Source organism: Cebidichthys violaceus, unplaced genomic scaffold (genome assembly GCF_023349555.1).
Source record: "Cebidichthys violaceus isolate CVI_PGR_0920_01 unplaced genomic scaffold, fCebVio1.0.p SCAF_72, whole genome shotgun sequence".
Taxonomy (NCBI): Eukaryota; Metazoa; Chordata; class Actinopteri; order Perciformes; family Stichaeidae; genus Cebidichthys; species Cebidichthys violaceus.
In genome coordinates, this window is record NW_027176950.1 from 622,467 (window position 1) to 643,668 (window position 21,202).

General features: G+C 41.4%; 3 protein-coding genes across 4 annotated transcripts in view; 2 read left to right on the forward strand and 1 right to left on the reverse strand.

Annotated features, from left to right (window-relative positions):
* The window catches only part of skap1 (src kinase associated phosphoprotein 1), a 32,141-nt gene extending 24,765 nt beyond the window's left edge, over window positions 1-7,376 (forward strand). Inside the window, exons 12-13 of the mRNA XM_068736811.1 lie at window positions 6,192-6,294; window positions 6,628-7,376. Coding sequence (XP_068592912.1) covers window positions 6,192-6,284 — 93 coding nt within the window. The 3' untranslated portion in view covers window positions 6,285-6,294; window positions 6,628-7,376. The remainder of the gene's footprint in view (window positions 1-6,191; window positions 6,295-6,627) is intronic.
* Window positions 7,377-7,484: 108 nt separating this feature from the next.
* Window positions 7,485-14,699, reverse strand: snx11 (sorting nexin 11). Of its 2 annotated transcripts, none has more exons than XM_068736810.1 (7): window positions 14,545-14,699; window positions 13,494-13,528; window positions 13,048-13,134; window positions 11,513-11,613; window positions 11,252-11,347; window positions 10,943-11,167; window positions 7,485-10,429 (listed from the first exon to the last, which is right to left on the reverse strand). In XM_068736810.1, the coding sequence occupies exons 2-7, from the start codon at window positions 13,515-13,517 to the stop codon at window positions 9,178-9,180; spliced, it is 1,785 nt and encodes a 594-aa protein (XP_068592911.1). In that variant the 5' UTR covers window positions 13,518-13,528; window positions 14,545-14,699; the 3' UTR covers window positions 7,485-9,177. The 2 variants fall into 2 exon arrangements, with proteins under 2 accessions (XP_068592911.1, XP_068592910.1); XM_068736809.1 differs by having other exon boundaries at window positions 13,494-13,533.
* A 2,339-nt stretch (window positions 14,700-17,038) lies between these two features.
* On the forward strand, window positions 17,039-20,639 carry LOC137891935 (oocyte zinc finger protein XlCOF22-like). The gene is made up of 2 exons (XM_068736798.1): window positions 17,039-17,504; window positions 18,105-20,639. Exons 1-2 carry the CDS (start codon window positions 17,327-17,329, stop codon window positions 19,970-19,972), a joined length of 2,046 nt encoding a protein of 681 aa, XP_068592899.1. The 5' UTR covers window positions 17,039-17,326; the 3' UTR covers window positions 19,973-20,639.
* The last annotated feature ends 563 nt before the right edge of the window (window positions 20,640-21,202 follow it).

A 21,202-nucleotide genomic window follows, 5' to 3' on the forward strand; every position in this document is an offset into this window, starting at 1 on the left:
GCCTGGTTGTCTGTGCTGTTATGTCAACACTGACCATAATTACAAGGTAATAAGGACACGCTCTAAGTGCTAAATCAATGGTGCTAACAAACTGTTATTTTTAAAGCTGGGATGTGATTGACTGCTGAAGTGCAGAATGGGATAGCCACAGGCGCGGTGTCATATGGCTGTGAACTGAGGAGAACATGCCGATTGTATAAAAGGCCCTCATCCATCATTATTGATCTCTCACTTACTGTAAAGTGGGAGCATTTTTACTGTATTTGTGTTATTTTCCCCCTTGTGTGTTGCTCTGTGTGTGTGTGCGCATATCTGTGTGTCCCTGACAAAGTAAATAAATTAGGAACCTCACAACTCATATGAATCCCATTAGTTCTAGAGAATTAATCTCGTCGTGTGCCTCCGCCGCCGCTTCCAGCGATGCCTAACTTGCTTTCCGCAGAGCTCGACGGCGATGCTCAGCGCGCTGATACATGAGGTACAAACACACGGTTGAATCCATCTTGTGAGTTTTGCTCTGGCATTTCATTTCTGAGAGCTTGCATTTTTCTAATGCGCATTATAGCTTATACTCTGACGTTTTAGTGTGTGATGACAAACACTGGCGAGCTCAGTTTTCTGCCACGTCACGCGCTGATATTTTTTTCTTAACTGGATTTAAATTGTTACGGTGTTTCGCTCACATTTTCACTGCATCATGATATGCAACAAGATATCTGTTGTAGGATTTATAACGTGAACGTGGGATTCATTTGTCACGGCGGCTTGAAGCCGTTGTTTCACTTCTCCCTGACACGCGTAGTGCCTGTGTACTTAGTCGGCCATGTTCCACACTGAACCATAAGGTTGTCTTGCATTCTTGCCCTCTAATTTATGTGTCCAGAATCAAAAGGCATGGGCTCTACAGGTCAGCTGTCACATTCCTGTATTCCCACAGGCACTCATGGAGAACGGCGGGGATGGAGTGGGAAGAGATTTATGGCACAAACCCATCCAGGGTCCTTAAAACTCTGGCAAGCGCTGCTGCCACCTCTTCCTCTTTCTCTCCATCGCCCCCGCTCACCTCTCCCCTCTTTCCTACCCGCTGTCCAACCGAAACGCAGAGAGAGGGAGACGAGCCAGCCAATCCCGTGCGTCCCCGAAAGCCCAACGTCACACATCACATTTGGCCAAAGTGTTCAGCTGCAGCTGCTTGTCAGGGAGGAGAGGAGCGTGGACACCACTGACACCTTGTGGCCATTTCTAATAGTTTTTTTTATTATACAACAACTTCTACAAACACCAGAAGCTGATTTACAGCCTTATAGATTTACTTGCTGTGATTTATAGCCTCTTATAAATACAAGTTATGATGTTAAAGATTGAAAAAAGAGATTCTGAAACTCATTGCGCTTAAATGGCCACTTGTTTTCTGTCCGGGCTACCTGTGACAAGGTCATAACAGGCTTCTTCTCTGTTTAACAAGCCGATTTCGGGCCGCTGCCCACAGGTCACATCGACTGAATACAGCCGAAGAAAAGAAAAAGTGGGCAAACAATCAGATGGGAAAAGTCAAGCAAGAGAGACAAAGAGGGTGGATCCTTTTCTTCTTTTGTGTGAACCCTGTCTCCCCCTTCTCCTTTCTCCTTTTCTCTGTCACACCCATTTAAAGACCCCTGGCTGCTATTGTGGCCATAGACACCAAGACGCTATAGACAGGCAAGACATCCTATTTACCACCCAAAGTAGCAGGGGGTGAGTCTGGGGTTTGGGGTCATGCAGGAGGCAGCGGTCAACTCCCGGTCAACTACAGTAGGTCATTATTCAGCCCAAGCCAATAGCCCAGAACCGCGTCCGAGCAACCCACCCCCAATCCATTCTGCCTAATTATTATAAATGAGGGGCGGCGTAAACAGCCATCATTACAGACACTCAGTGGCATACACAAATCCACTTTAAATTGCTATTAAGTTAAGGAGCTATCTGTAATCCCAGGCGTGCATTAGAAAGGAGCGAGTAGGTTTTCTTTTTATTAAATCTCATCGTCCCTGAGATATTTTCAAACGTTCTTATGCTCTGTCATGTTTCCAATTTGAAGCCAATTCACTGATTTAATTAAAAGCCCACTTGGAAAAAAATGGACACTAAGTAGCCATTTCGATCTCTGGTTGTGCAGAATTATCGTCCATATTTCTGGATGGATTTCGACAAGATTACTTTTGGCACAGAGTCCTTGTAACAGCCCCAAAATAAGCATTTCCCCCCCACAGTTTCAGGTCTTATCTGGTCAATTGTTAGCCGTTACCTGTGTGAGCGGGCAGGAGAGCTCGCTAACCTAATAGCGGGTTACAGATCTGTGTTAGAGGTGTCCATGTTTCTTTGTTACAGTGACCAGTGATGGAAGAACTGCAGAGAGCTGCAGTGTATCAGACGAGTCTGATGTAGAGGAGAAAGAAAGGAAAAAAAACAACAGAGAGGATGCAAGTGGAAAGGCTGCTACAGGAGAGATGGAAAGAGAGGATGGGGGGAAAGGAGGGAGGGAGAGATTGTAACACCCAGGCGGCGGGTTCAGCGGCAGGGCAATGAGAGACTTCCTGCGCTCCATCACGCCCAAGGCCTGCCTCAGTCAGCTGGTGGCCGAGGAAAGATGCCTCATGTGTCAGGCTTATTAGCACTCCCCCTAGTTTGTATGCATTTGGGATTGTGTGTGTGTGTGTGTGTGTGTGTGTGTGTGTCATTTGGGAGCATGTGTGTGAGAGAACAGGATGAAGAAGGAAAAGAGGGAAAGAAGAGGACATCTGTCGAATATTTTATATTTTGTCCCCCAAAAAAGCGGTGCTTTTGTCTATTTTCTGATTTTCTTTAAAGCTTGTGTTTTCTTTCGGTTCACGATGGGGATGATGGCGTGTGTCCCCCCCCCCCCCCCGCCACGCCACAACACCCCCGTTGTCTTTTTCGCCGCATCCACCCCAACCCTCGACTCACCTTCTCCCCGCTTCAGGCTCGGAGGGTAGCTGTCAATCCGTCCTCCGGTTTTCGGGAGCGTGAGCGATGGGCCCATCAGAATGCCACCATTAGCCAGCCCCCCCCCTGAGTGGTAAATAAACGATCGCGCCGGTACACTGCAGGTGTTGTCATGGCAACCCACTCTCAGCGCCAGCCCCGCCCACACTCCTCCACCCCTCCTTTTCTCTCGGTGGAGGAGTCACCGGGAGGTCAACGAGTCATCGCGCCGCAGCCGCCACGACACGGCGCTGTTTGGCAACACACACACACACACACACACACACACACACACACACACACACACACCCTCACAGAGTGGGTCTGATCTGCATCCAGGTTGCAGATATGTGTCACCTCTCAGACGACACACTGGGTATCGTGCTACATCTTGTTAATGAGATAAAAACCAGAACTCTCGGGGACGCTTGGCGTTCATCACACAAGCCTGTTCTCTGCCCCTGACGTTGGCATTTCACAGCTCATGATGCAAAATCACACAAAAAAACAAATCAACCTAAGAGAGGAGAACAAACAGAAGGAAGAGGACATTGAGGAGTTTGCATAGTTTTTGTCATTTGGATAATTTACTCTGCGCGCCTCGTGGAATGTCCCTATTACAGCAGGTGTACTCTGGATGAACCCATTTCAAGTATGAGGAAGATGGACTCTGCACGCCTGACAGACTTCCACCGCCATTGGCACCCACTCTGTGATGTAGCAGTTGTATTAAAATGGCGGCGCTGATAATCCAAAAGACCTTTCTCAGGGAGAATTTGAGACCGACTGCACAGATGGGCCGCGGAGATAAATAAAACTCTCTGTCACTACGGTTGGTGGAATAGTGCTGCGACGCCCCCAAGGGAGAGAAAAACTGTTTCGCTCCCTCTCTCTCCGATGCCTCCCCTCCCGTCCGTCTGTCCCCCCCCCCCCCCCCCCCCCCTTTCCTCCTCCTCTGTTCACGTTATCACGAATGGGAACCAGAGCCAGCTTTCCGCAACCGGGCTTTTCCCCCCTCTACGGTCTTATGGGGAGCATAAAAAAGACCATTTCGGACTTAACTTTCTCCTGCTTTATGAGCTCAAACACACACTGAATAGTCAGTCAGAGCCAAGCACACTGGAGCGTCCCACCGTGAGCTGTCAGCCAGGTTTCGTGGGTTAAAACGATGAGGCCTGGATGGACAATCTGCTCGTTGTGGGTACCTGTTTGTGCTGTAAGAACACTTGAGTCTCGCGGTTTTATCACTTTCCTTGAGCGATCCATTCATCGCCGCTGTCCAAACACTTCTCATTAGCTGCAGGCCTCATTCCTCTGGATGGAGGGAGGCTCAACCTTTGACAAAACAATGTCCATCATGTCACAGAATGTGCGTGTTTTCACATCTAAAATACCTGTTAAAGCTAGAAGTGAAATCTGATTTCAATCTCAAGACATGTAGAATGTAAACGTAAGTGTTGCTGATCGCACACACACTTAGCATGTAGCATGTGTGTGTGTGTGTGTGTGTGTGTGTGTGTGTGTGTGCGTGTGATAGCCAAGCGGTTCATCTCCTCCTCAGGGCCGAGACAAACTGTTCACGCAGCCATTCCCAATCTGCTGGAGAACAGAGGAGAAAGATGAGTTCAGGCTCCTCGCTCCATCCAGCTGGTGCCTCCTGTGCTCCCACTGCTGGGCCTCAGCGCCCCTCTGGTCTCTGGCCAAATATTGATCCAGAACAGATCTGGTTAGAGCCCAACTGCTGCGATCGGATGATCACGTTGTTGTTGATGCGATTCCAGTTCCCAAAACGCTTTAAGCACTTTGAACGAGAATGAACGGAAGATTTTGTTATCTCAGTTTTACGTAAAATATCTGCAGGTTTTGGATTCTTTATGAGCCGTAATTGTAGAATTCAATTAATGTCTTGATTATTTAACATAATAACCAAATAATTGTGTATTAGGAGTGTTTTAATTTTATGTGACATGGACTTGATTGTGATTCCTTCACTGATGATTACATGCAACATAAAATCTCACCCACAATTTAATTCAATACATTTCGATACCTCCAAAATGTATATGACGAATGTAAATTCAAAAAAAAGATTCAGCCAACAATAATGAAACGTTAAGCATCTCATTTAAAAGAGTGATATTTATATACAAGGTTACATTTTAAAATAGAAATGTTCAAATTACATTTTAAACATCTTCTTGGAGGACTTTCCTGCTATTTAACTCACAAATTAGTTTTTATTCAGTCAGTTAAAACCAGGACTTTTATTGTATTTTCTTTCTTGTATTTCCACATAAACAGAAATGGAAGTGTTGGGTTTTTAAATGAAAATATATTATTTTATTTTATTTCCTCATTTAATTGATTGGTAGAACTCTTAAATCCATACAAAGAACGCTTTATTTTTAGCTTTCAGTTTATCAGGAGCTTCATCAGAGCATTCGTGGTTCCTAATTTAATTTATTGTGACTATTCAAATTGGTGCATAATGCTTTATTGTTGTTTTTTTATGCCCCTAACATTTAGTCTAGAAAATGTCCAAAATTATTGCAAATGCCCACCAGGAGTTACAGAGAAAAGTGAAATGATTTGCTGAAGCTGCTTATTTTATTTTATGCCCTAAATGTTTTCTACTTTAGATAAAAGTGAGAAACAAAATTTGAATAACTTCATTTAGGGATTTTTTTTTCTTTTTTAAGTAACAGAGCATTTAATCTTAGTTTCCCGTTTCCTTTTTAATCACAGTGCAGAAATGAAGTCTTGTTATAATTAGTCTGACCACACAGGCTCTTGTCATGGCTCTTGAGCAGTAAAAGAAACAACTGTTTTATTTTAGACATTGTCTCAATAGTCTTGTTTACCTTCTTCTCCCATCTTAGAATGAAAACCCTGGAGGTAAAAGCACCCCGGTGTCTCTTAGAATACTGTACGTGGCTGTTTGGTGGTGGGATCTGGTCCCTCCTGGATTTCCTTTGTTAAAGTTGAGTTTATACAGTTTTTAACCGTATTATTTTAGCAGCCACTGTGGGGGATCAGCGCCACATGTAATTGCAGTTCAAATCATTCGAATGGTCGCTCTAATGTTAATAACACGAGACAAACGGGGCGCTCGGATCAAATAAAAATGTGAGATCGGCGCTCCATCCTGCTCGGTTTACCTGTCCCCTCGGAGACTTGCCGTTGTTTTATTTCTTCATTTTGGGTTCCAGGAGTACAACATTCACGGCTGGTGGGTCGGCGAGCTGAACGGCACCGTGGGCATCGTCCCCAAGGACTTCATGCACCCGGCCTACATCCTGTGAGCTCCAACAGGTACTGAGGCACTCTCTTATCATCAGCATTATGGACCATTACTGTGGCCTAATACACAGAAACGGTCCCCCTGGTACTCATCCAGACTGCCATTGAGCTATATTCAGTCGTTGACCTGCCATTTATGGCATCTGCTGGCTGGAAAAAGTACTGCGTAGAGCAATCTAAAGCGGGGCAACGGGTGACAATAAATATGTGCAACAAAAGCATGATTACAGCGTCGGTTGTCCTATTTAAGAAAATGATTCCCTAATACTGTTAGATGGCCGCAGCTTAGAATGAACACTGAATTATTAATGCGTGTTTCTCTGATGGTGTGTTTTTATTTCACAGTGCTGCTGCCGAGGCGTCCGGCCATGAATTTTCACAGATAATCTTTTGTAATTTGAAAATGATTCTCCCTCATAAGACTGTAAGTTGTATCATGTAAATCAGTGGTGCTTATTTCTGTCCACTATTAACCACGTGTGAAGCGCTTATCTTTTTATATTAATGTACAAACCACAGCTAAAGCAGATTAATCAGTTAGTCAACCGACAGAAAATAAGGTACATTTTTGATAATTGTTTGTCATAATATCAAGAAAAGCCTCTCAAATGTGAGGACTGTCTTCTGTTCTATTTTATATTATTATAAGTTCATCATATTTGGGTTTTTGACTGATGGTTTGACAAAAAAGTAATTTTAAGACGTCATTGGGCTTCTGGTAAAAAAAAATGTAAAAACGTTTCATAGACTAAAATATTAACTGATTAATCAGAAAAATAACAGAATAATCAATCATGGAAATAACGTAATGTTAGCTGCAGCTCTAGTGCAAACTGATTCATTATTATGGATTGATACATTTATCAATTCACTGGTTAAAATGAGAAATATGGAGATTGTTTGTCACTTTTTTGTCATTTCATCACTGAAATACTTCTTTTTTTTTTAAACAGATGTATATTATGCTGAATATTTTAACTACATTGTAAGTGGGTTTTTTCACTGAAATATCCAAAAATGTCAACAGCCTTTACTGCTTGTGTGTGATTTCTGTGGGGTCATTAAACTGTTTCATCTTCAGCCACTAGGCGGCAGGATTGCTCTAGTGTCTTCTCTTAAAACCATGAACTGTGTTTGATGAGAGAATATAATAAAATCAGTTCAATGAAAACACTGAAATAAATCACATGTAACGCAGTAGAGAAGAACAACTCTTTATTTGAAATAAAATGTAATTTACATGGACACTCAGGTTATCGTTGCCCGTGTAGATCCATGTTATAAAACAAACAGCTGTACTCATTTACAGTGCAGGAAGATGTAATACCCAGTATTCTATTATCCACCTATAGATGACACGGGATGAGGCTCGTTTCTGTGTGCAACAGGACAAAACACCAATTAAACTGGGTCCCTTTAATAAAAGCAACATTTATTTGAATCACAAGCAGCAGCAGCAACAACAGTAGTGTGAAAACAATGTTGAGATCAAACTAACTGGAATTAAGGCTGTTTTCATAAAAAGATCACCTTGAAGAGATAGTTTGGATTTTTGAAGTGCGTTTTTTATGACGTACTATTGTTTTAAAGGGTTGTTTCTGATTTAGTCACATAAAAACACAAACTAACAGATGCAGCGGTAGATCAGCAACTCGCATGTTTTGTAAATGTCGAGTGTTGTGGCTCTGAAGAGAACATAGAGAACTTTAATTCTCCAACAAAGAGCTGTTTTACGGCAAAGTAAAAAAAGTGAAAATATTCCACATATAACGCCCCCTTAAACTGTTAGCTGGTTTCTGCAAACTCAAGCTACTGTAGATAGTACACCGACTTATGAATAAGTACTTCATACAAAAAACACACTTCAAAACAACTATACCCTGAAACCAGTTGTTAGTTTGACTAGAGGCAGTATTACAGCCCCTAAAGTGAACTAAAAATGTAAACCTCCAATGACAGAGTCAGTGTATTTAAACCACGGTCCAGTAAAAGAGCAGAATATTACAAGAATGCACATTTATTATCATCAAGATCACGAGACTGAGAAAGGTGTCGGTGTCTATTGCACAGGGTTCAGATTATTACTCCGGTCATAATTAATTTTAATTTAATTAGGATTGTGGTCTATATTTTTCAAGACCAGACACTTTTTAAATGCATCATCAGGACTCCATAGGACACAGTGGTCAACTTAAAACAGTGATTTGAATGAGCTTCACATTAAACGAGAGGAGGATGTGCATGACCGTACAGACGGATTCAGACTGTTTTTGGTCGAAGTGATTGTTTCTCTCGTCCAAACCATCCTTAAAGTTTACCTACAGTTACTGTGAAGCTTCAGAAGTCCGAGTTAGACCAATTAACTGGATGAAGTTTGTTTTTTTTCTTTTTCTAACTGTCTCTCCTCTGCAACTCTGCAAGGAAACAGATAGAAATAGATACTAAATCAAACAGAGCGTTAATGTAGACTTTAAAAGAAAGAAATGTGCATCTCTCCTTTAATTCAAGTGTGTATTCCTGTCACAAAGTTCCCTACAACATTAAACTAAAATGAAATCACATTGTATGTTCACACAACAATAAAACCTTTATGGATTAAAAACAACAAAATAAAACCCGAAGCTGCTTTTGTGAACTAGAGCGCCCTCTGCTGGTCCCAATCATCCACCACAGAGGAGAGAGTATTCACTTTACCTGAGTGTTAATGGAGATGAGCATTTTAAAATTAAATATACAATATCTTAAAACAAAAGAAGCTCGACCGACCGGATCATCTGCATTTCAACGATGGTACAAAATGAGCAAATTTTTTTAATGTACTTCCTTGTTTATGTGTGTGTGATCGAATGCATCTTTGGGAGACGACAACTCCCACAATCCTGTGCTGTGCTGTGTCTAACTAATGCTGCTGCTCTCTATGATGCTGAAGTCACTATTTTCGGTTAAATCTCCAGTTACAGTCAAATTCAAATCCAGAGATTTACTGGAGTCACTGATGTCGGTTATGTGTTGCAGGTCCTCGTCCTCGTGGGCAGAAATGTCCTCTTTTTCCACTGAGTGTCCGTTCGAGTGTAGCTCCAAAATGTCTCTGCTGGAGGCCTCTACTGGAGACCAGTGATGGACCTCCTCAGGAGGCATCTCAGTGTAGCCGTTAGCGGCCTGGATCGAGTCCTCGGCATCGTCACAAAGGCTTTCTTCATCGCTGACCTGGACGATGCTGTCGTTGGAAGACGAGCGTCCGTCCTCGTCGCTGTCGCCTGTGATCCGAACCACATCCACTTGTTGAACGAGGTCGTCGCCGCTGCCTTCCTCCTCCGGGACACTGAGCACATCGCGAGTCTCTTCGTGGATTCCCGACTGAAGCGGCGTCTCCGCTTTGCTCTCGGATTCCTCTTCTTTTTTGTCGTCTGGCTCTTTCTGTCCGTCCGTGTTCTTAAACTCTTCCGGAGAGCTGGCGTCTTCCTCGTGAACCTCCGTGTCGTCGACGTGGCCGAGACCTTTAACTTCAGAGATGACGTGAGTTTCTAAAACCTGCCGCTCAGAGCAAACGGCTTCCAGAACTTCCTCCTGAGATCCGGCGTCGCTTTCTGTTGCCTGTTCCTCAAAGCCACCGTCCTTAAAATCTAAAATTGCCGCAGAGTTCGCACATTTTTCTGGCTCAGATTCGACATTTTCCTTCTTTGCTTCTCCAGAACTTTCCCATTGATCAGCCTTCTCCTCCTCTGGATGAGGACCAGTCTTTTCTGCTGTATCTGATGTCGTAACGCTCTCCTCTCTTACCGAACACTCCTTTAACAGGCCGTCCACCCCGTTTCTCTCAAAGCCAGCCCCCATGGTGGAGTGCACCTCCACAGGAGTCTGTATCTGCACCTGACAGCTCTTCTGCTGGATCTGTTCTGGAAGGCCGAGACTCTCGGGAGCAACCCGGCCGTCACCCAGGAAAAAGGTGGCCTCTGTCGGGCCACAGTCCTCAACGATGGCCTCCAGGTGGTCGCTCTTCTGGACGACCCTGACTGAGGATCTCTCCTCGTGCTGAAGCTCAACTGTGTCTTCATCACAGATCTCCAGTATGTCTTCAGGAGGATTAGAGTCATCGCAGGACAAAAGCTCCGGGCTGAAGATCTCTTTAGGTTGATGAGGAGCTGGGCTGCGGAGTGAGGAAGAGAAAAAAACATTTACTTTAACTCACTTTTTCAACAGAACAGGAACTTGTTTATATAGACTGGAAACAGGGGGAAACAGCTGGCTGGCTGGCTCTGACTAACAGCAACAAAATCTGCCTACCAGCACCTCTAAAGCTTGTTTATTTAATCTACACAAACACAGAAGTCCAAAAAAAAAAAAAAACAAGTTGTGGTTTTACAGATATGCATCTTACTATTTCTTAAATTCAATACATACAAAAAAACACCCATGTGGGGGTTTAAAACTTACATTACATACATCTAATCTACATAAAGCAATACTTTCTACATCAAGATTCAATCTACTGAAGGTGTAAAAGGGTTGTTGGCAGTGCTGAACACTTGAGAATCAACATCTGACTATGCAGCACATTTTTTATCTTTGCAATAGCAGATACAGCCTGAATATCCTTCAATAAACAGAAGGAAACGGGTTATTTCCACACCATTCGGTCGACAGTTTGAATCCCTCTTACCTCTCCATGGACTCATAAGAAACGGTCAGACTCGGCTCCTTGATGGAGTCTTCCTCCTGGGCCTGAGCGTAGCCCCGATTGGACGAGGCGTACGTGAGGATGGCGTCCGTCACGGAGTAGGGCGTGTGACCCTGCACGCAGTCCTGGATGTGACCGACCGGCAGCTGGGTCTGCAGGAATAGGTGGAGCTGGCTGTCTGACAGACACACCGTCATGTTCACCACACTGCCGGGACAAAAGGTGCTCGTTATCAAGGTGGCTTTCTTTGTAAAAATTTACTTTTATTACAGCAGATCAACAAGAACGTACTGGTCCAAGAAGGCCTGAAGTCCTTTCCTTCTCTTCTCCAGGAAGTCCTCGTTGCTGAAGAAGAAGAAGGACTTTCCCGGAAGTTCTGGGACTGGCCTACAAGGATGAAAACAGGTTTGTAGATATTTGATTCAATAAATGATGGTGAACTTTAGAAATGACTGGTGACATGCAGACATGTTTCTCTTTTACCACAGCGCCATAAGACAAAACATTCAAAGAATAGTAAAAGAGCTGCTCTCACTCTTCACAACAACTTACACCAAACCAGCGTTCTTCTGCAGCTTCTTCTTGAGCCAGGCGAACTCACTGTAGCGCCGACGCACACAGGACGTCTTGGCTGTGAAGGCTTTGCTGTTGGTCTGTAAAGTAAAGAATATATATACTTATATACCATGAACACACACTGTAGTTTATTCTGACTCAAGCACACACTGTCCTGCTGCCACAAATACTCACTAAAGAACCTAATGTGGATCAATCCGCCGCTGAAAATAGTCCCCAATAAATGCACTACTTCCTACTGTTTGTTTTAACTAAACTGAATATTAGTTTTAAATGATTTACATCTCCAGTAGTCTTGGTGTTACATTTTGGTCTTTTAATGGGATTTGTTGACAAGAAGAGTAAATACACAATAACACCAGCCTTTTCCTTTAATAATTTAACATATTACAATTTATTTACAATCAATCCTTCCAACGTGATGCTGTAACTGAAATGACTCAACTGCTGCTGAGTTTATAGCAGAACTAAAACATTGTCACATGTCAGATTTGTTCCAGTGACGTGTGATACAGTCACTTATTTAACGTGACTCCCCTGTTTCAATCAATTCACTTCATTCTCAAACAGAAAATAACTAAAGACATTGTCTAGTTCCAGCTTTTAAATGTGAGTGTCTGATGCTTTTCTTTGGGTTTTAGAGAATTGGTAGAACAAGAAGATGTGCTTTTGGGCTGTGGGTAAAAATAACAGACATGTCTCACTATTCTCTGACATGTTATAGATAAAATATTATGGAAATAATCTGCAGGATTACAGATAATGAGTCATTGCTGGATGCAGACTTACATATTGTTAAGACTGAGTAAACATTGAGCCAAGTTAAGGTGTATTTTTACAAATATCTGACAACAGGTGAAATAGTTAACTGTTGTGCAGGTTTATAGTTTCTGTACAGAGATAAGTTACAAAAGCACTGAAGTGTTTTTCTAAAAAGGTTTTTGTGGAGCTGAAATATTCAAAAGCTACTTGTTTGATACTTGATTTATGATTCAAACATTCACCCGTGAAAAACAAAAGCTTAATGATGACAACCACAATGATAAAAGATCATGTGACGTCACGTGATTTTAGCCAATTTCATGAGTCAACACCCTCACAACATCCGTCTAGACTCGGCGCTTCGCTGCTGACACAGCGTTCTTTAACACAACATCGACTCCTGTCCAAACTAAATGTGAGGAATCCACACTGCTGCAAACTCAGCGGTTTCTACAGATCGGGGTTAGGTTCAGGAATCCTTTCTCAGTAACATCCCATTGTCTCGTTCTCAGGTGAGGCTGGTTCATGTGTGTGGCAAGAAATGCTGTAAAAATTAAATAAAACCCGAAAAAGAAGAAAATCTTCACATCGGGAGAAGCTGAAACCACAAAATGTTGAACATCTCTGCTTCGACTTTTACGATTAAATAGACAATTTGTTTCAGCTCCCAAGTAGCTCAAACTGAAAGTGACCAGATATGTTGTAGTATTAATGTATTGATTAATGTAATGTAAAGTATTAATACTCACATGGAGGAATATTTTATAATCCACGTATGAATTCCACGAGCCTTCGTTCTGCATGCGGGGATCTTGAACCCGCACCGCCACAAACTCCTGATGGACAGAAACAGAGTCACAAGTTTAAAACACAACTGTGCTCTGTGTGTGTGTGTGTGTGTGTGTGTGTTTTGCAGCATCGTGGTTAAACCAAAGATGGTAGATTACAGTGTAGAGAAGGCATGTGCCACCTCTTCAAAGAGTTCCTCAAATGTTTTAAAACACATCAATGGAGGTTTTGTTCTTTGTTCTTTGTTAAGCGGAAGTTTAAGTTAAAGATTCACCAAAAAGAGAACTCACGTTAGATATTAATATTTTAGTATTATGCATGTGTGTGTATATATATATATATATATATATATATATATATATATATATATATATATATAAAAATAAAGGAATGGGAGATTACATACATCTTCTTCTTGATTGCTGATCATCCTTCCGAGTGCTGCACTGCAAAGAGAGGAGAAATCAATGAGAAAGGATCAAACTGTGTCTTCTGTAGTTCTGTCATGAGCTGATGACTCATCCTCCAAAAAGAGAAGCTGGTCAGCGAAAATCCACTGAGTCACTGGAGCAAGCTTTCCTCTTCAGTATTCAGAGGGTGAGCGTTCAGAATCTGAAGAGCTTTTTAGAGCAGCGTTACCTCTGGAACCATTATTTTCATCATCAAGTGATCAGCTGACTGCTTTTAAACAATCAATTAGTTGTTTAAAATCAAATAATTCGCAGTACAACGTGTACAGAAAGCAACTAACAAAAAGAGATATAGAATAGACTATTATAGAAGTTATTAAATTAAGAGGAATGTATATCAGTATGCTTCATAGAAATGAAACTGTGGAACCAATAAGCATGAATGAGCTTCATAAAATGTAATCAATATAGTATATGTGATGTATGGCAGGTGGGTGGAATTATGAATTATAAATTATCTTTAGTGTATAAAGAATAAAATGTCTTAAAACTGACTACAAACATAAAAAATACATGAACAAAAATGATAGAAACAAAGCAAATCTTCACACTAAACACAGACCTAGAGGATATAAACGTAAACGATTAATCAAATGTCAAAACAACTATATTTTAATGCTCAGATAATCGACTCTTATGGATCTCAGACAAAGGTGATAATCAGTAACAGACTAACTTCCTCCACTACGTCGCTGTTACTTAATTTATTTCCCATCAAAACAAAGTATTTAAAGCTATGATGTTTGATAATTTATAGTGCTTTATGTCCTTTATATCTGTAAAGAATGTTGACGGGGTAAAGACAGTCAAAGTAATACAAAATTGAATATTACATATTAAAATATTAAATCCCCACTAATTCACATTTGTATGACCTTTAATAACAGCTGACGACTTTGTTTACGTTAACTTTAGTAGTTTGGCCTGAATGATCACACTTCTATGTGACTCCAGGAAACTCAGCTAAGCTAAATGCTAACTACTTACTTTCAAGAGGTGTTTATCGGCCAATGTGTTGGTGTTCATCGGCCGTTGTCGATGTGGTTGTTGCGTGTCGATGTTTCTCTTTTATTTAACCACAACAACCCTCAAATGAAGAGGCTCCTTTCCTTCACACAGCTCCTATTCTCCATTTCGCAAGTCACAAGCTGCTGATACGTCACACGTATCTGCATCCGGTGTGCGCGCGCGGTTGTAACCAAAGTGCGGGAGGGGCATGGAACTGATTATTTATTATTATTTTTTTTTTTACAATTTACCAAACATTAATTATTTTTGCAAAATATTTAGCTGAATCACGTAAGGGACAAATTAAAAAATGGATTTTTTTAAATAAAAAAAATATTTCTTTATTTTGTTTTAATTTTATTACACTTTTAGAGCTGGGCAAGTTAACGCGTTATTATCGCAGTAGTGGATGACTTTGTGGAGTGGGCCGGTAGAAATCACCTGCTTCTGAACGTGGCCAAGAGAGATGGTGGTTGACTTCAGGAGGAAGACGACGGCTCCACAACCGCTGAGAGTTCTGGGACAGGATGTGGACATGGTGGAGGAGGACGAGTTCCTGGGTGTCTCCATCGACAACAGACTGAACTGGAAGACCAACATCAACGCTGTGTTGACGTTCGAATAATAATATATAAATAAAAGGATTCGTGTTAGTTAATATATAAATATATAATACATATAATGATATATACATATATGGGTTAGTGTTAGTAATATATAAATATATATAATATATATATATATATATATGTATTATATATTATATATATATATATATATATATATATATATATATATATATAAAAATATATGGGTTAGTGTTAGTTTATATATATATATATATATAAATATAAAGGTTGGGGTTAGCTAAAACAGTCAGATGTAAAGTTTAGTTACTACGTCCTCTTCTGTTCTGGGCTTCACAGGAATAATTCCCACTGTGTTCAGCTCTGAAGTCAGTGATGATGAAGATCTGTCCTGATGCCTTTGGTGAGTCTTCATCCTCCTTGTACCAGGTGTAGTTAGCTGCTGGGTTAGCATCACTGCTACAGGTCAGAGTCACTGAACTGTTCTTCATGATGTCACCAGAAGGACTCATTGACACTAAGGGAACCCTCGGAGAATCTGGAGGAGACAATGTGAACATACATTGATACTCACCCACTTTCATCACAATAAAAACATGCTTGCATCAACGTTTGCTTTATTTTATTGCTACACTCGTTTGAGTATTACCTTGGCCACGTGTCGAAAAGCCAGCTTGAATGTTTGCATGTTGTTTTGTTTGCATTTGCACAAGAACAAACTCATAAAACAAATGATTCTATAGCGCTACCGGTGGTCAAAAACTCCACAGGGTACCTTTAACTTAGTGTAACATGCGGTTATCTACTGATGGAAAGTAACTAACCACATTTACTAAAGTAAATCTCCTTTTTCTTTGCAACCAGAAGTGACATGACAGGGTGGAGCTAAGTACAGCCGCACTCTGAATAAGACATTTGTAGGCTTCCAAAATGTTAACTTTCATAAAGTAAAACACTGTGAAAGGGTTAGACCAGACCAGACAGCACCGGGGTAGCAACCTGTCAATCACAAGGCAGCCTAAAGCATACCCTGCTTTATGGTCTGTTTGACTCTAAATGGACCATAATTTAATAAATGAACATCATGCTGTATTGAAGAAGACTTGAAACTAGAGATTAAGACCATAAACTAATGTTTACAATGTTTACTGAGGTAATAAATCAGGAGAGAAGTAGATCTTTGCACTACTGTTATCTATCTATCTAATAGCGATAGATAGAGATAGATAGATAACCCTTGTATTATATATATATATATTATATATACATATATTATACATTTATATATTATTATATATATATTAAATATTTATATATTAACTAACCCTAACCCTTATATTTATATATTATTATATTGCAACGGACTGAGTGACATGTAATGTTAACCTGTTGTGTTATAAGCGTTATTGTGTTTACAAGAAGAAGTTCTAGATAAGATTGGTTATTGGATTTACGGAGGTCAGTGAAAGTCTCATGCCCTGTGAAGCTGTAAAACCTGTCAATCATCCTAGCTACCTATGGGGGTGGGTGGCACACATGAGCGTACCTGGGATTGGCAGAGAGAGTGTGGGTGGATGTTGTTCTTTGTGCTGCTAGCCAGTGGAGAAGCAGACTATATGAGCGGGAGCAGATTGTTAAGCATGTTATTACGTTTAACGGTGTTGACTGTTGTTTTGGCGTAGACTACGGCCCACAGTAGCCTGTGTACTGCCCTCAAATAAAAGACAACAAGTACGGTAATGTCTCGTAGCTTTCCTTACCAAGGGTCGCTACAAAATATATATTATATATTTCACCAAACCCGCGAACCACTTTCTGAATCAGTCACGTGGTACGGCCGGCTTGCGAGGCTTCGAACGTCACCACATACGTCATCAACACGACCCTCGATACCTGCTTCACAAAAATCTTCCTGATTACGCGACGCACGCTTCGAAGCCTCGACACGTGAGGAACCATCACTAGTAAACGGTGTTTTTGACGGAGTTTGTGTGGAGAGAAAGTTTGTGTCGCTGGTGGATTGTCTCCTGGTGTCCTACGGAGCTAATGAAGTTAGCATGCTACCAGGAAGTAGACGGACCCGAACATAACCTAGCAACACACCGCAGCTCAGAGTGAGCAAACCGTTTTTAACGGAGTTTGTCTGGAGGAAAGGTTTCTGTGATTTCGTGAAAATGTCTAAAGTCCAAATGCTGAGATGTTTAACGTTAGTCAACCAGCGACTAACTGCGGCTGATGGTCTGTTTGAAAGAACGATAGCAGAGTACGAGGAGGAAGTTTCTCCTTTAAAAGAGCAACAACGGAAACTACTGGACGCTGTTTTCAACCCTCAGCTCCGGTTACACAGAGCAGGTTGGTTCACTTTATTTCTTCTGTTCACGCTCCGGCTGATAATGTTTCAATGTAGTTTGGAGTGAGACTCGTTTGATTCAATGAATCTTTTTCTTCTTCTTTCTTCTGATCTGTTCTCTCAGCTTCTAGATGACAGAAATATTTACACTTGAAGTAAAGTTTGTTCTCTGTGATAACACCACGTGGATTTTGCAGCTTGTTGAATTTTAAAATGGTTAATATGTTCATGGTCACATAAGAGTTGATTAAAATATTATATTATCTGGGTCCATTGATACACTGGAAAGGGGGTGCAGCGTACATTAGTCAACTATAACTGCCCACATGATCAAATCTTACCCGGACTTTATGCAGGATGCAGGTTCTTTGAATACTTAAGTTGGGTAGTGCCACACTTTTTTACCATGTAAACTATTGATGACCTCATTGCTACTGGTGAGTTGTGTCTTTACAATTTGTGTCGGCATGTCTGTTTGGTAACTGTGCACAGTGAGTGTAAGAGGGAATGATGGCAGGGGAAAAAATGTATGTACAGGAGACTATTTGCTCAATACTAATATTTCTTTGTAACGTCTCTGTGTGTTTACTGTTTTCCTGCAGACGTCCAGCAGCTGTTGGTGGTTAAAGAAGAGGTTCCTCCTGAGCAGCAGGAGTGGAGCTCCAGTCTGGACCAGGAGGACCAGGAGGACCCAGAGCCCCCACACTTTAAAGAGGAACAGGAGGACCCAGAGCCTCCACACTTTAAAGAGGAACAGGAGGACCCAGAGCCTCCACACATTAAAGAGGAACAGGAGGACCCAGAGCCTCCACACATTAAAGAGGAACAGGAGGACCCAGAGCCTCCACACATTAAAGAGGAACAGGAGGACCCAGAGCCCACACACATTAAAAAAGAACAAGAGTACCCAGAGCCCCCACACATTAAAGAAGAACAGGAGGACCCAGAGCCTCCACACATTAAAGAGGAACAGAAGGACCCAGAGCCTCCACACATTAAAGAGGAACAGAAGGACCCAGAGCCTCCACACATTAAAGAGGAACAGAAGGACCCAGAGCCTCCACACATTAAGGAGGAACAGGAGGACCCAGAGCCTCCACACATTAAAGAGGAACAGGAGGAACTCTGCACCAGTCAGGAGGGAGAGCAGCTTCAAGGTCTGGAGGAGGCTCATGTCAAGTTCTCATTCACTCCTGTGAAGAGTGAAGATGATGAAGAGGAAGCTCAGTCCTCACGGCTTCATCAAAGACAAACTGAACAGATGGAAACAGAAGCTGATGAAGAGGACTGTGGAGGACAAAAAACAGACAGGAACTCAGATCCAGATAGACATCCAGATACTGATGAGAAGACTGGAGACTGTTCTGACACTGATGATTGGAAGGAGACCAGAGAACCTCAGTCAGGTTTAAACTCTTTGAAACCTGATGAAGTCCTTGTCAGTGTTTCAATATGTAGTGCTGGTAAGAAACTATTTAGATGCTCTGAGTGTGGGAAAACATCTCGCCAAAGTGGAAGTCTGAAGATACACATGAGAATCCACACAGGAGAGAGACCTTTCAGCTGCTCAGTCTGTAAGACATCTTTTTACCAGGATTCACATTTACAGATACACATGAGAACCCACACAGGAGAGAAACCTTTCAGCTGCTCAGTCTGTAAGAAAGCTTTTAACAGTTCTTCACATTTAAAGACACACATGAGAACCCACACAGGAGAGAAACCTTTCAGCTGCTCAGTTTGTAAGAAAGCTTTTAGCAGTTCTTCAAATTTAAAGACACACATGAGAATCCACACAGGAGAGAAACCTTTCAGCTGCTCAGTTTGTAAGAAATCTTTTAACGATGGTTCATATTTAAAGACGCACATGAGAACCCACACAGGAGAGAAACCTTTCAGCTGCTCAGTTTGTAAGAAATCTTTCAGCAGTTCTACACATTTAAAGACACACATGATAATCCACACAGGAGAGAAACCTTACAGCTGCTCAGTTTGTAAGGACTCTTTTAATGATCGTTCAAATTTAAAGACACACATGAGAACCCACACAGGAGAGAAACCTTTCAGCTGCTCAGTCTGTAAGAAAGCTTTTAACAGTTCTTCACATTTAAAGATGCACATTAGAACCCACACAGGAGAGAAACCTTTCAGCTGCTCAGTTTGTAAGAAATCTTTCAGCAGTTCTACAACTTTAAAGACTCACATTAGAATCCACACAGGAGAGAAACCTTACAGCTGCTCAGTTTGTAAGAACTCTTTTATCGATGGTTCAACTTTAAATTCACACATGAGAATCCACACAGGAGAGAAACCGTTCAGCTGCTCAGTGTGCGATGAAAGATTTTGGAACAGGTCGAGTCTGAAGTCACACATAATTACTCATACAAGAGACAACCATGCTTCTGTGTGTATACAAAACGTAAATCTGACACACCACATGGCACATAAGGCAGGGAAAGAAATATGGTGATTTTTTTTTTCCTATCTTTATTCAAAAGCATGTTTTAATTTGAGAGCATTGCTTATTGATTCCATGTTCAGATTTGGAATTGTTTCCCTCAAAACTCTGTCCTCACACACAATTAGCCCCTGCTTGCGATCAGTGACACAATAAACCTCGACTGCTCTGAGAGATCCATGTTTTGTTTAAGGTGACGCCTCCTCACATTGGCAGGGAGCTTAGTACAGTCGTTAGTGTGATCCAGTAGGCTAATTGAGTTTTTGTTTTCTAGTTAGTGTTGGTTTTCTAGAGGGGTCCGGGGTACGCTCACCTGGAAGAAAATGTTGTTCCTTTTGAAGTTAAATGCATCTTTATGATCTTGTAAACAATTTTGTGCTCTTCTTTTAGAGGTGGTGGAATGTACCTGCTTTGTTGTCAATTATTGCCAATATTTACAGCTGATAATGCCATTCCAAGCTTACTATTGTTAGCTCTGTCTGCACTGTTGTTGTGCGAACTGTTGCACCCTTGTTGCCATATTGAAAGCCGTGCGGAGGCAATCCTTCAATCCTTTTAAATTTTTATTTTTTTTTATAGTTTGATTTTGTACTTAATTCACACTGTTTTCCTGTGGCTACAGTTTGTTAAATGTATGTGATAGTACTGATTTGTATTGTTTAAATAACTTGATTGAATAATAAAGGTATTCACTTAGTAAATTGTTCCAGCTGTCATGTTTATGCAAGGTGGTAAAAGTTCAATTACGAGGGAACCAGCTCAGCTCTCCTGAACATAACAAAAGTTTAAGTTTGGCATCTCCAAAAAGTGTTAAACCATCCACTCTGAATGTCACAATGTTAATTTGTCATAACCCGGCTCTTAGGCCACGACAAATACGGAAAAGAGACAGAGAATGATGGTAAAGTATTTATTTTAACTAATGAAAGAAAGAGTTGCCATTGTGAAGTGTGTCAGTTTATAACATCAGTAATGTAAATGTGAATGAGTGTGTGATGAATTGTGGGGTGTTGTCAGCAAAACAAACTGGTACAGATCACCCCATGTATGCAGAAGAAAGGCCGCGCCGAGCAACGCTGGAGCAGGGCTTTTATGCCCTAGCACAGGGGTATTCAAGTAAATTTCCAAAAGGTCCAGATTGAGAAAATCTCCTCGTGCAAAGGTCCGGAATATTACAATAATATCTAACTTGCACTATTTAGTGCCATATATATGTTCAAGAAGTCTAGTAGTAACGTCTCT

Bases quoted from the DNA above. Each gene is read 5' to 3' on its own strand.
- snx11 (XM_068736810.1), bottom strand. From the start codon at position 13,517: ATGATCAGCAATCAAGAAGAAGAT. The intron at 11,614-13,047 runs GTGAGTATTAAT...TTTACTTTACAG, and splicing joins ATTATAAAATATTCCTCCAT to ACCAACAGCAAAGCCTTCAC. The intron at 10,430-10,942 runs GTAAGAGGGATT...CTCACTCCGCAG, and splicing joins TCTTATGAGTCCATGGAGAG to CCCAGCTCCTCATCAACCTA.
- LOC137891935 (XM_068736798.1), top strand. From the start codon at position 17,327: ATGTCTAAAGTCCAAATGCTGAGATGTTTAACGTTAGTCAACCAGCGA. The intron at 17,505-18,104 runs GTTGGTTCACTT...GTTTTCCTGCAG, and splicing joins GCTCCGGTTACACAGAGCAG to ACGTCCAGCAGCTGTTGGTG.